We start from the raw sequence: 13,751 nt of genomic DNA, 5'->3' as shown, positions 1-13,751 counted from the left end.
TCTGAAGGTTCTTTATTCCTTTTCTATATTCCCCTTATGTGTGTGGTTCTTATAAGCCACAAACTCGAAGCTATCTAAAATTCAGTCTTTTCTTTAACAACATATGACATTAAAAACAACTAGAAAGTTGTAGTGTGAGTAGAATATTCAGTATTGCAGAGAACTTGATAAATGTAACCTCTTTGGGGAAGAGATTGAAGGCGTGTAATTCTTTCTCATTCAGCTGGCTATGTGGTAGGGGCTTTGAGGCATTTAAAAACATAAAAATAAACAGTCTTTCGGTTCATGTTTTAGGAGATTTGTAATAGAGGGGAAGGAATTATATTCACAAAATACTGTGTTCTAGCCTATACATCTATATATCTATATCTATATATCTATCTATTCACAACAATATTATAGGTAAGTGTTGTTTTCCCTGTTTTACAAACAGAATAACTAAGGATCAGAGAAGTTAGGGAACTTCTGAGATTCATTTATTGAAATTAAATTAACCCAAAGACAAGATGATATGTTGAAGTTCAGAGAGATTGGCTACCTTTTGAGCTTCTTTTATTGAAACTAACTTCTTGAAGTGATAGAATGATAATGTATAATATTGAAACAGAGAATCCCACAGAGCTTCTGACTATGCTGGTGAGTTTAAAATACCTGCTGTCCTTGTCTCCTGTTCTTTGACCTTGAGCTACTCATTATATTTCTCAGAGGCCTCATTTCTTCATCATAAAGTAGGGATGGTGGCATCTTCCTGGCCTATATTAACAAGTTTTGGGTGAAAGAATAGGTAGTATAATTCAGGTGCAAGTGGAACTCCTCATGGCTGTGTAAATATAAGGTATTGTTGTCACAAGTGAAGTTCTAAATAAGAAGGCCAGTGAAGTGTTTGGAGCACATGTACTATACTTTCAACTTTTTAAAATATAGATTTTGGCACTGGTTCCAATGAGTTTAGGCCCAATTTCAAGCATTGTAAAAAGTAATCCATTTTTAAATGATCTGTAATTAAGCCTTACAGAGAGGGTGTGGGGGAAATATGAATGGCCATTGATGGGACACTCAGTATTGCATGCAGATAGAGTAAAGGATATTAAAGACCTGGAAGGCCTGGTTTCTGCCCTAGAGGGGCTGAAAGAACGTAAACAAACATTTATTTCCCCTATTCTTCAATCTGTTTTGCTTATCCTAGACAGTTACTTTGCTGGAGAGAAATCCAGATTTTGATATAATAAAGAAACATTTTATTTTCCTTTTGTACTTGAACACAATTGCTCTACTCTAGAGAAAAAAAATGGCAATATAAGACCAGGATTTAACATTAGAAATGAAAACTTGCAAATTCATTTTTTCATATATCAAAACTCACATATTTTTTAAAGATCATATCCCCATGAGTTAACAAGTGAGTAGCTTTTTTGTCATATTTTATTTTGAGGAAAGTAAAAATCTTGATTCCCAAATATTGGTGTTCACATTTCAAAGATTAAAAAAAAAAAAAGAGTGTCATTTTGCAGGTGTTGGGAGGTAGGGGTATGTAAATTTGTGCCTTAATAGGAGACAATCAGTAATTATGTATCAAATTATGTGCTTTTAAGACCTTGCTTTGTTTCTCTCTAGTGGATGACACTGTGGTTGCCATTCCCTATGGAAGCAGACATATTCACCTTACCTTAAAAGGACCCGATCACTTGTGTAAGTAAACTTCGTTGTTTTCCTTTGGGGATTGGGATTTTAGGCATTATTATTTATTTTTTGTTCCCAGAATAGATTAAAATACAGAAGTACAAATCTTTCCACTTTATCATAATATGATATTTTGAATGCTTCTGTTTATCTTTTGGTTGCCTAATTAGATAGCAAAAAAACTCTCTGGTAATCATCTCTAACCACAGTCATCCTGAAAAATACAAAATAGATGCTCCCATAGTTTGTTCTTGAGGTAAGCACATGTTTATGCTTTCGTGAATATTATTTCTCATTTTCTGCCTTCTTTATTTCCAATCAATCTCGATCTTTTTCTTACCTTGCCTCTTGGTGTTTTTTCTTCTTCCTTCCAAACTTCCTTCCTTCTCCTTCTTTCTCTTTCTTATTCTTCCTTTTCTCGTATTTTATTACTGTATCAATTCAGAGGAACATAGAAACCCCAAACAATCTTAACTCTGTGGCATTTAAAGAAAACCATTTTGGTAAATTAAGCATCCCATGTATTAAAAACAATATAAGGTCCTAATATCTTGAAGATACCTAGTGGATTCAGGATTACTAATGGGATGATCATGTACAAACTTCTGGTGGGACCAAAGATCAAATAGTAGCATAGCCTCACCAGAGTTTGTACAAGAACTGACCTTTAGACATGCCATGTCTTTTTTTTTTTAATATCATTTAATGCTGTATAGACGTAGACCTCTAAGTTACAAATAGAAAATTATGGGCTGTGAATCAGGGGACAGAAAGGAGAGGATATGCTAGTGTTTTCTGCAAAATTCAATTCTCCTGGAAGATTTCACTTCAGTTGATCCCTTAGGCATTTCTGATCTCCATTTCAATTGTTCCCTGGTTCCTACAAAGTCATCTATCATTTTCTGCTTTTTCTCCCCACCCACACACATGCCTAAGAAACCAATTTAGGTAGCAAGCACTGTCTTTTGGCAATTGGATTACGACTGAAATCATTCCAGAAAGACAAACAAGATGAAGACAAATTGGAGCCTGTGAAAGTTCAGATAGCCTACTATAGTCTTTCTAAAAATAAAAATAAGTACATTTTATGGGAGAGGCGGGATTTGAAGGGTCATGTGAAGTAAAGGTACAGTTCAGGCAAAGCCAAAAGATGCTGATAAGACACCTTATATGGGTCCAAGTTCTTTCCTAGCCCTGAACAGCCCCCAAAAATATAGTGTTCACATGTCAAAGGATGATATATATGTGTTCACATTACCATTTAAATGATTTGTTTTTCCCTTTGAGAGCTGGACAGAGGTAACTGCTGGTGAAACAATCCCACTCAAAAACAGTATTTTTCTGAGCAGGGATAGGCAAAAATTAAACATCAGACCAAGACCATCACCAACCTGGGGACTGACTCCTCACTGTGGAAGAAAGAATCCAAAGGAATATAGATATAAGAGGAAAATTTATTTTTATAAATGTATTAGCCTCCCAAATTCCCTAATTATGTGTTCGCTAAGAAGCTGATGAATTGGCCTTTGCTTTAGTTGTCCCAAGTATTTGGTGGATAAAAATTGCAAGTGATATTTATGGATGATGAAAAGCAAAATGGAATCTTCATTATCCCCTCCCCACCCTGCAGTCGATATACTATTGATAACATATGTATAACTAACGAAGTTTTTGCTTTGTTTTGTATTTGGAATATAATTCAAAATGAATATGTGAGTAAATGATGCCCTATTTCTCTTGCAACCCTTTGCCCTTCACTCCCAGCAGCTGCTCCAATATGAGATCAACCTTAAAAATGTAGGGCCAAACTAGAGCAAGACTAGGCAGTCTGGTCCAGCCCAGCTCATCTTTCATCAGAATACCTTGAGAAGGTTACTAGGAGGCCTGGTGATAAAATTGAACCAGATGCTCACATTAGGCTTAGAACTCCCAAGATTCTTCCAAAAACTAAATGAACTTACATCCTGGAGTTATCTCCATACATGCATGTAAACACATGTAAGGCAGCTGGGAGAATGAAGGCTAGAGGAAGGAGATGCAGTGCTATTACTTTCCTCTGATGACAACTGTGGTTCCTACACTCGCATATTTTGTTGGGTGTCTTATGTTCTTCTGTGAGGGCCTCTCCATGCTGGGATAGGGGAGGGCAATCTGACCTACTCCTAGAGAAGGGCTACACAGACTTCACCTGAGGGTCATTGGCATTTAATTGGACACCAACATTTCCCCCTATTGGTATTCCTTGTAGTACAGAACTTGACTTAAGCAACATCTAGAAGAATTCAGTAGAAATACTTTAGGCACTTTAGTACATCCAGGCAGCTTCAAATGATTCTTAACCACAGAACCCCAATCTGTAAAACTTTCAAGAGAGGAATCGGTCTGATGGAATGTAGGGTAGGAGACCTAGAGCTTCACTCAGGCTCCCCATCTTTCTTCTAAAGAACCCCTGCCCAAACCAAGGGTTCTTGTTAGATTTAGCCTATCTACGTTCCCTTATGCAGTGGGCAGTTACTCCCAATCCCTCTCAATCCTGTAAGAACTTCCCCTACTCTGAAATACATGTCATAATTACCATCTTCCCCAGCAGGCTTTGATTTCCTACAACAAAACATGATTCGCAGACTTGATCATTGGCCAGATTCAGCTTGGAATGTTCCAGGAATCAAGAAGTTCTTCTTTCTGGCCTAAGCTCTTACAAAATTCATATATGTACACAATACTGAATGAAGTACCAAGAAGGATTTTAAAAAGAAAGAGAAATAAAAAGGACAGTTAGTTCCCTGTCCTTAAGTCACTAGGCTTTCTTCATTTTTAAGGATAGCACACATAAAATAAATAATCAGAAAGAATAAGTAAATACAAGGTAATTCGTGAATATCAAGTCACACAGGTACTGAAGGAATTCAATGAGGCACCCTGGATCTCATAGAGTAAAAATGAAGGTGGTAGGGTATTCTAGGCTGAGGGCCATGAATACTGAAATCAATGAGTATGGATGGGAGATGGTTTAGTCAAAGGAATAGGATTGTGATAAGGTAGAGTGCCCAAATGAGGTCATCCAGGGAATCAAAGATTATTTTGGAGGGAGACTTGGATGTTTGGATAATGAGTTTTAAAGTAATTTATTTGCAGCATAAACTCCTATGTGATCCAAGGTGCCTATATATTTTGTTTATGTTATAATTGTAATTGTGTCAGCCATATAAAGAATGATACTTCCCCCTCATATAGCTCTCGGCTCTGTTCCACGGAAAGTACTTGCATGTGGTCTGCTGCAGCCCTGGGAACATCTTTCTCTTCTCTTCATGTGTTTGATTCTATAGATCTGGAAACCAAAACCCTCCAGGGGGCTAAAGGTGAAAACAGTCTTAGCTCTCCAGGCACCTATCTTGTGGAAAATTCTAGTGTGGAATTCCAGAAATATCCAGGCAAAGAGAACCTGAGTATCGCTGGACCGCTCACCGCAGATTTCATTGTCAAGGTAAGCCCATTTAGGTATCTTGTTTTCAAGCCCCCTCCAAACTGATGATATTTACAATCTCCTGAAGAGAGACTTTAGACTTTGACAGAGATTTAGAAAGCCAGTTATCCAAGAGATGTTTAATTCAATGGTGTTGAGCCACATCCTGGACTTTAAAGAACATATGGCTTTTTAAAGAAAATCTTGTGTGTGTGTGTGTGTGTGTGTGTGTGTGTGTGTGTGTGTGTGTGTGTTTAATTTAATAAAAAGACCCCACTCACAAAGCCAACACATCATTAGTTGGGGGATATGAACTGTTTTTAAAACAAGTTAAAATATAGTCACTGACTCATTTAAGGTGCCCTTAGTCAAAGAGAGAGACAAACTAATGATCCATAGACTTGGTCATGCTTCCTTCCAATTGCAAGTTCTGTTTTCCCTTGTACTGGCAAGAAGACTAAGTTGTTTCCTTCTATCAGAGCTTCCCTACTCTTCCAGGTAATATAAAACACATTGCTGGAAGCAACATACACATTCTGTAAGAAAAATGTACACACTAGAAGAACATTTGGGAATCACAATAAAATAAAACATATTTTTTCCTTCAGTAGGTCAGAAGGACCTGAAGGATTTCAGCTGTAAAGCTGTAAAACTTGTAATGTGTCCAGGACTCCATAAATTTTTCATCATGGGACCTGGAGCCAGAGGACATTTGATTTAAGCTAAGGCTTCATGACCCTAGGGCAGCTGAAAGTAAGAATGCATATAGGAAAATGTGATAGGCAGGGAGGTTGGATGGAAGAAGGGTTCCAGAGTACTGTACTCTCTCCATCTGCATGGTAGCTTTCTTAAATCCAGTCCACCTGCCAGCCACATGAACTTGAGCAAGAAGCTATAAACCATAAGAGATAGCTCACAATAGAAATGATTCTGTAAGTAGTTAAACAAGCAAATACAGGCATACCTCAGAGATATTGCAGTTTCGGATCCAGACGACTACAATAAAATAAGTATCACAATAAAGTCGTAATCCTTTCACTGGTGGAGGGTCTTGCCTTCCATTTATAAAAAATGCAACACCTGTGAAGCATAATAAAGTGAAGCGCAATAGAACGAGGTATGCCTGTACAGTAAAAAATGGAGAGATATCTTTATATTTTGAAGCTCTTTGAGTACTGTTGAATAAACCATTTATACGGATTTCCCTGGAGGCATTGGAGAGTTAATACACATACTGAAAATATAGAATATGATTCAAGTAATATTCACATTTGAATAGTTCACGGCATTGTTGAATGCATTTCATATGTCCAGCTGCCTTCTGCACATCACCACTTGGATGTCCAACAGAGACAATGAGCTCAACATGTCCAAAACTAGACCCGTCTATCCCCAAATCCTGCTCTATCTTCTCGATTTCTTATCTTAAGAAATAATGCAATGTTTAGCCAGCCGACTCGGAAAACTTTGATTCACATGAATTTCCCCACCTCCTAGACCCCTCATTAGACATTGCACTTTGTCAGCTCTACCTCTGTATCATCCTTTAAAACTATTCTTTCTTCTCCTTCTTTAGTCCTTTGAATTTCTCACCTGAACTAATATCATTGACTCCGAATTAGTTTCCCAGCCTCTGATCCATTACCCATGTTGCCTTCAGAGTGAGTTTTCTAAAACCAGAACCCCTCTCTTCATAATGCTGCATTGCTCCTCACCACCATCCCCATTGCTTTGAGGTTAAAATGCAGACCCATAGCATGTGTAACTCTCAATAATCTGGGTTCATCTACCCTTCCAACTTCACCTTTGAGTTTTGCTCTTCTATTTCAACCAACTGAAAGGCTCACAGGTCCGCATATCTTGCAATCCCATAACTGATTACCTTTGCATAATGCTGTTCCCTCTGTCTAAATGCTATTATCTTTTCTTTTTCCATTCACTTCACTAACTTATAACTGTTCTTCAGTATTTTCTCCAACCAGAAGCATTCTGTGATACAACCCAACATTCCTGTTTACATTACATCTTCCTACTTTGTATTCCTTGAGGGCCAGGGAATAAATTATATGTCTTCGTATCTCCATAAGAAAACACAACAAACCCTACCAAGAGTTGGATGAATAAAGGACTTTAGCCACATGGCAATTGCTGAAGTGGGACAGATGCTGACATCTTCATGTTACCTACAAGGAAACTGAGCTTTAGGGAAGTTGAGTGATGGGACCAAGCTCACTCCGATGACAAACCACAATAAAAAATAACCTCTTTTCTTCTGGCCCAGAACCCTTTTCAGTATTCTCTGTTGTTTCTAAGACTATTTTTTTCTTCTACATGTAAATACACCTATTTAAGGGGGAAAATGAACTTTAAAGAAGTTTTGATATTTTCCTAGATGCCTACCATCTGTAAATGTTTTCATTCAGAATCAAACTAAGCTATCATTTCAGTGATTTTTGCATTATATATCCTATTTGCAATTGAGCTTCAGGTTGCAATGGAGAGGAAATTTAGGTTTCATTAGAAAAGATCAGGATCAAATAAATGTCAAGTTATTCTAAAATATATTATGTAATTTTTAAAACCAGTTTATTCAAACTTGAAAATGAGTCATATAATTTAAGAAGATATAGAGAAAAGAAGAAAATTACTTTTTCCCCAATGATTCATAATGAAGCAATTTTTCTTCCCTAATTTTCCTCCAGGAATAGCTGAAAATAAAAGGTTGCCATTTGATTTATAATTTTTCATGATTTAGATGCTTAGAAATTATACACATAATTTGTCATTCATCCTCAGTATCATTCAAAGTGTAGTCTCTTTCGCATTATATATTAATTTAAGCAATGACTTCCTTTTTGAATGAGGTACACAGGAATCAAAATGGAAATGGTTATTTGTCAACACCTTTATGGACACTTATTGCCAAAACACAGATTTTGTTTATTTCAAAGAAGAAAAAAACATTTTTTGCATGGAAGGAACATTTTCTCACTGTGAGAATCATTATGTATTGCCATTGGTTCCAAAGTTATGTTTTGAAATCTCCTTTAAAGGTTAAAACCAGACTGAATTATCACCTTGCTTCCTAGGGAAGCATATCTTCCAAAAATTTAAACCCTCTGCATTGGCTGTACACCATTTTGGCAATGCTAGTGTAGAGTGGTACAAAAGATATGCTCTCTAGAGTTTGTATAGTCTCCTGCTCACTGGATATGTAGCCTCGGTGCGTTATTTGACCTTCTTGAGCCTATTTACTCATTTGAAAAATGGTAATAAAATACTCCCCCATAGTCTTTGTGAGGAATTGAATCAGATAGTGTGTATAACAGCAGATAGATCCAAATCACTGCCTTTCCATCTTTTTGAAATGCTTTAACTTCCGGTACAACTGTATACTCAGAAAGCTGCTTTTCTGAAGATGGTCAATTTACAAATAACTGGTATACCCAGGAACAACTTGACAGGTGTAGCTATTAAGACACATGGATGTGAAAGCAGACTGGCTGTGACAGTAATTGTCAGGGGCAATTGGCTATTGGCTGGATGGCTGCCTGGTTTAATATCCCCTTCCTCCTACCATGCCATTTGCATCCTTTCTCAAGCTGCAGACTCAATAGAAGATAATGACTTTCCCAGATACTAGATGGTCTTTTTCAGTTATGGTTTATCTTTTACTAGAGGCCCGGTGCACGAATTTGTATGGGGGGTGGGGTGTGCAGCAGAGAGGTCCAGCCAGCCCATCCTGAACGGCCCTGATCAGGCCCGCCGGCCGGGGGAGGGGACATGGGAGGTTGGCCAGCTGGCCCGCCCACTGGTCAAACTCCCGGTGGAGGGGACAATTTGCATATTAGCCTTTTATTATATAGGATTAGAACTTCCAACTTAGCTGTACTTGTACAAGAAACTTAGTTATATTTATTCATGTCAGTGTGTGCTCATTTTTTAAATTTAAGAATAAATCCATATTAGATAGATAGAGAAGAGACTGATGAGAGTGCCCAAGCCACCAAAAGGGCAGAAATACACAGCAGAATAGTAAACAATAAGTGCACTTAGAGGTAAGAACACTGACTCACAGTTCATGCACTGATAACTAAAGACCAGTTACTTCCTACAGAGGATAATTTACTAAATGCATTACATTTTTATTGGTGGAGAATTTGGGTTAGGAAGATTGACATCATTCTAATTGCAGCCCAAGAAACTTGTTTGAGTAGTCTAGGATGGTTTCCATTTGGAGTATTAGACAGAGATGATGCCTTCATATTTCTTTCTGGACATCCTTGAGCATAACCCTGTACATAATTCCACACCCAGACGTGGTATCAGCCCTTTCCTAGATTATAATGTCATTTGAGAGATAACACACTGGATAGGAAATGTTGAAATAGTGATGCATATAATGAAGTACTAAAATAAAATGGACACAGTAAAAGCTGTAGATACTTGCTACAGGCTAATGTGATTAAGGAAGCCGTTGTAGCCAACATTATACCCATTATTCCCAGAGAGGCATCTCTGGTCTGCTGCCCTACTCAAGGACTGTGGGCAGCAAATCCATAACCGACATCTCTCATGCAACCTTGACCCAGGGACCTATGGCTGAACTGCTGTATCTCCCAATATTGAGGTCTGGAAATCTAGGAGGACTAGAAAACTTTATAAGAAGTGTAAAAGTAAAGTTGGATGCTAACTATTTTTTATCATTATTTTTACTGAATAATCCCTAATCTTAGTCACTATTTCCAGTTGTTGAAATTGTCAGGTATTTCAAACAATGGAATGATTGAATTTATATTTCACTCCAAATGCTAATAATAATTAGCCTTTTTGCAAGCTCTTTCCACTCTGCCATACTACTGTATTATCAAAGGACAGTGGGAAGTACTGTTGGGTAAGGGTTGTGTTACAACAGTACTGCTTCTTTTCATGAACTTTCGCAACATTTTATCAACATACATTTTGTCAACAAGAAATGATCAATAACATCTTCAAGAAAACTGGTAGATATACACATATAATGAAAATTATTCTAAGAATTTGCCACAAATAGAATCTGAAACAATCATGATCATTATATAATTCATTTGTTTGTTCATTCATGCATTCATTTATTCGGCAATTGATTGGTTACTTACTATGTGCCAAACGTTGTAGATGATGCTGAAGAAAGAGTGGTGAGCAAGATAAATGGCACCTGCCTTCATGGCATTTATAGCATATGGAGGAGAAAGGCAATGAAATAACAATTACGTCGACATCAGTGCTTGTAAGCATTTTAATGATATAAGGAAGATCTTGTTGCATATTTTGAAAGCCCAGAAAAGCATTTTAAAGTATTTTTACAGTTCCTTCAGGATTCACTATCACCATTAACCACCAGAACAGTCCAAAATTGAACATAATAGACTGAAACATTTAAAAGATAGATTTACCTATTTTCCATTTTATTCCCTCCCTGGCTGGCATATTGATGTGTTTCTACCACTTTCAAGCACAGCCTGGTCATGACACCCCTGGCTGCCCTGAGACCAGTGTGACCAAGTTGAATGCCATTGTGGGTTCCAGCTCAGAGGCTCATGGGAACAGGTCTGCCCACAGCTCCCCTTTGTCCTCCTCTCCTCAGGCCAGAGCAACAATTCAGCTGCAGCCAAGGTGGGTGGGGGGACTCCTGAATGCCAGCCCCCCTGCTCACCTGTCTGGAGGGGAATTTTTCCTACAACATCATAGAAAGAAAGGAACCTAGTTGAGGAACATTCCAAGGCTCACAACTAACCCTCTTCCCAAATGAGAAGCAAGAGGTGTGGCATTTCACAGTGCTTCATCTGGGAGAGCCTTTGTGTATCTGATGTCTTTCATGTATTTGAAATTTCTCCTAATTCTCTTGATTTTACATGGACTTAAAAGCTCAACTGCTACCCACATGCCATTTGTACTTCCCTGCAGCTCGATTATGACAGTGCAATCAGTCGCTATGGCAAGTGTCCAGTTTTGTCTCCTTTACTTTCAGTGTGAGAAGTCATTAAATTGAATTAGAAACACCGAATCATTGTAATTATAGGAAGAAAAGCATGGTTCAGAACATTCTTTTTGCTTATTAACTTAAGGAGGTCAAAATTACACATGCCAGATGTATTTAGCTTCCACAAAATTCTAATGTGTCACACTGAAGCGTTCATACTAGGACCTGAGTTTTAAGGATTTAGGATTTATGACACTTCAGAGCAGATGATAACAGTGATCCCAGCAGCCCAGAATTAATAAAATCAAAAAGGAACACAGTGGTTCATCTCTGTAAGCAATAATTAGGCCATCAAACTTAGACATCAGGTTAGCCCCTTCTTTTTATTTTAAACATTTTTTCCTGCTTTAAAATGAAAAATTAAGAAGATACTGAGAAGAGAAGTTCAAGAATACAGCTAAAGATGAATACCTATATCTTCACAGCACTAACAAAGATTGCTTGATTCCATGAAAAGAATGGCAGCTTTAGAACCAGGCACACCTGAATTCAAATCCCAGCTCTGTTTTTTCCTAGCTGTGTAGCCTTGACAAAGATACTTAACCTCTCTGGGCCTCCTTTCTCTCATTGTAATGCTAATGTGGAAGATAATGCAGGAGGAGTTTTAAGATTAGATTTAATGTAAATAAAATGTATCCTGCACAAGGTAGGACTGTTTTTAGTGCTGATTGCTGTGGGAATTGTAGCTACTCAATGACAGAGAAGAGAGAAGCAGGAATGTTATCAATGTAAATAAACAAAATGCCCATCTAGGGGTGGAACCTGTTCCCTATTTCTTCCCTGTTCCTGTTATCCTAGGCATCCTAGGTGTTCAATCCAGTCATCAATCTCTTCTCAAATGTGGACATACAGTCTCAGCATTTGTTGTCATTACACATCGTGCTTTCATTGAATTCATTAAGAACAGTATTCTTTCTAAGCTGCTTTTTTTTTCCCTTCAACATGGCGTTTAGTAACCCTCTCGCTTGACACCAGATCGCCTTGACACCATGACATCAAAGTGTCCAAGTACTTTGATGTTATATTCTGCTAATCCTGATTCCCCACCCCAACCCCCACTTACCCAGGACTCAGATTAATCTCTAGCATCCCAAAAGGGGCTCCTGCAAAACAATTCATCTCTCAGGATCTAAACAGATTTTCTGGCCTTTTTATTTTTCATGGAGCTTTTGTTCAAATCAGAGCCTTCTTCTAATAGCTTTCCAGCATGATAACCATACATCCCAAGAGAGCTATAGGCTTTTGTAAGCTTAAAAAATAAAAAAAAACTTTCCAAAGAATGTGATTAATACTACATCCCTAAGCAAGCAATTAAATATCCTGTATTTGACACACTGGACTGAAAAATATTCATCTGTAGGCCATGCTCCCCATTTTTGAAAGACATCGTATTGCTTCAGCTGTTTCTGCTTTAAAGTAGGGAATTGTATCACTGTTTATTCTAATCAGGAAAGACCTGGATGCACCATGGGTCAGAATCTCAGCATGACATGAGATAAATGATAGCTTTTCTCTCTTTCTTCTTTCTCCTTTCCAGCTCTTCCAGATTTTCTGAGGAATATTCCCATATTCTCATCAAAACTCCAAACACCCTTCTGGGGGTCAGGACCTCTTCCCTGTTTCTCCAGTGTTCCTGTTATCCTAGATGTTTAATCCAGTTGTTAAATTCAGTAGCAGAAGAATAAGGCTCTCTTCTTTAAAAATCTGAAGGCCGAATCTATCCACATATCTGAGATACAAGGCAGTAAGCCTTAGAAACATTGACAAAGACTTTGGCCACAGGATTCACCTGATGACACTTCTCATTCCTGTAATGGAGTTGGAGTAAGAGGTGGTCCTCTCAGTTGTCCATAGAACTTCCTTTTGTATAAAAATCAGTCCAAGCCTTGCCCTCTAAGTGTTGTATCATATGTCATTCTGTCTTCACCAAATCAAGGCATCATTCCTGTTGGGTACCTTTTTCTTCTCTTTCAGTGTGAGTATGTTCTCTCAACCTTGTACTTTTAAGAACCATTAAAGAATTATTGTCTCATATCCTCTCTTTAAAAAAAAAAACAAAGGAGTTGTCATTTCCATAAGCACATATTTTATTTGATGTATTTGCTTTCAATTCTGTAAGTTGGTGTTTTTCAAAGTTTGGTTCTTGGACTATGCTACATTCGAATTGCCTGGATCTCTGGGCTTGAGCCCAGGAATTCACATTTTAGCAAACTTCCAATTGGTAACTTTGCACATTAAAATATATAAATCACCAAGTTGTCAGGAAACTCCATGTATGTCTCTGAGTGGGAAGAGCTACTTAGTACCTTAACTCTTATTTTTCTTAACCAAAGACAGTATCTTCCTTTCTTTTTTTGCAGCAAATGACATTTAAAATTTTCTTAGAACAAATTGTCTTCTTGTGATCTTACATTTTAAAATCCACATAATTTTACCCATTATACCAGAGAGGATGGAAATAAAAGAGGGTGAGGGACTAAGTAGCTTTGGATAAGATCCTACGGCAATTACAACGGCACTGGGAAAGTGATGATAGTGACAGTGGGTATATGCAAGAAGCATTCGCTGGTTAAATGGTAAGACAGG

The 13,751-nt window shown here is 37.7% G+C and overlaps 1 protein-coding gene across 2 annotated transcripts in view; it reads left to right on the top strand.

Moving 5' to 3' along the window:
- Positions 1-13,751, top strand: part of ADAMTSL1 (ADAMTS like 1) — an 882,329-nt gene that overhangs the window by 632,907 nt on the left and 235,671 nt on the right. For both annotated transcript variants that reach the window (XM_028150731.2, XM_008145030.3), the window contains 2 exons: positions 1,615-1,689; positions 5,007-5,164. In XM_028150731.2, the coding sequence (XP_028006532.2) occupies positions 1,615-1,689; positions 5,007-5,164 (233 nt within the window). The remainder of the gene's footprint in view (positions 1-1,614; positions 1,690-5,006; positions 5,165-13,751) is intronic.

Source organism: Eptesicus fuscus, chromosome 15 (genome assembly GCF_027574615.1).
Source record: "Eptesicus fuscus isolate TK198812 chromosome 15, DD_ASM_mEF_20220401, whole genome shotgun sequence".
NCBI lineage: Eukaryota > Metazoa > Chordata > Mammalia > Chiroptera > Vespertilionidae > Eptesicus > Eptesicus fuscus.
The sequence above is the reverse complement of the archived record's forward strand: the minus strand, read 5'-3'. Positions and strand labels throughout refer to the sequence as shown.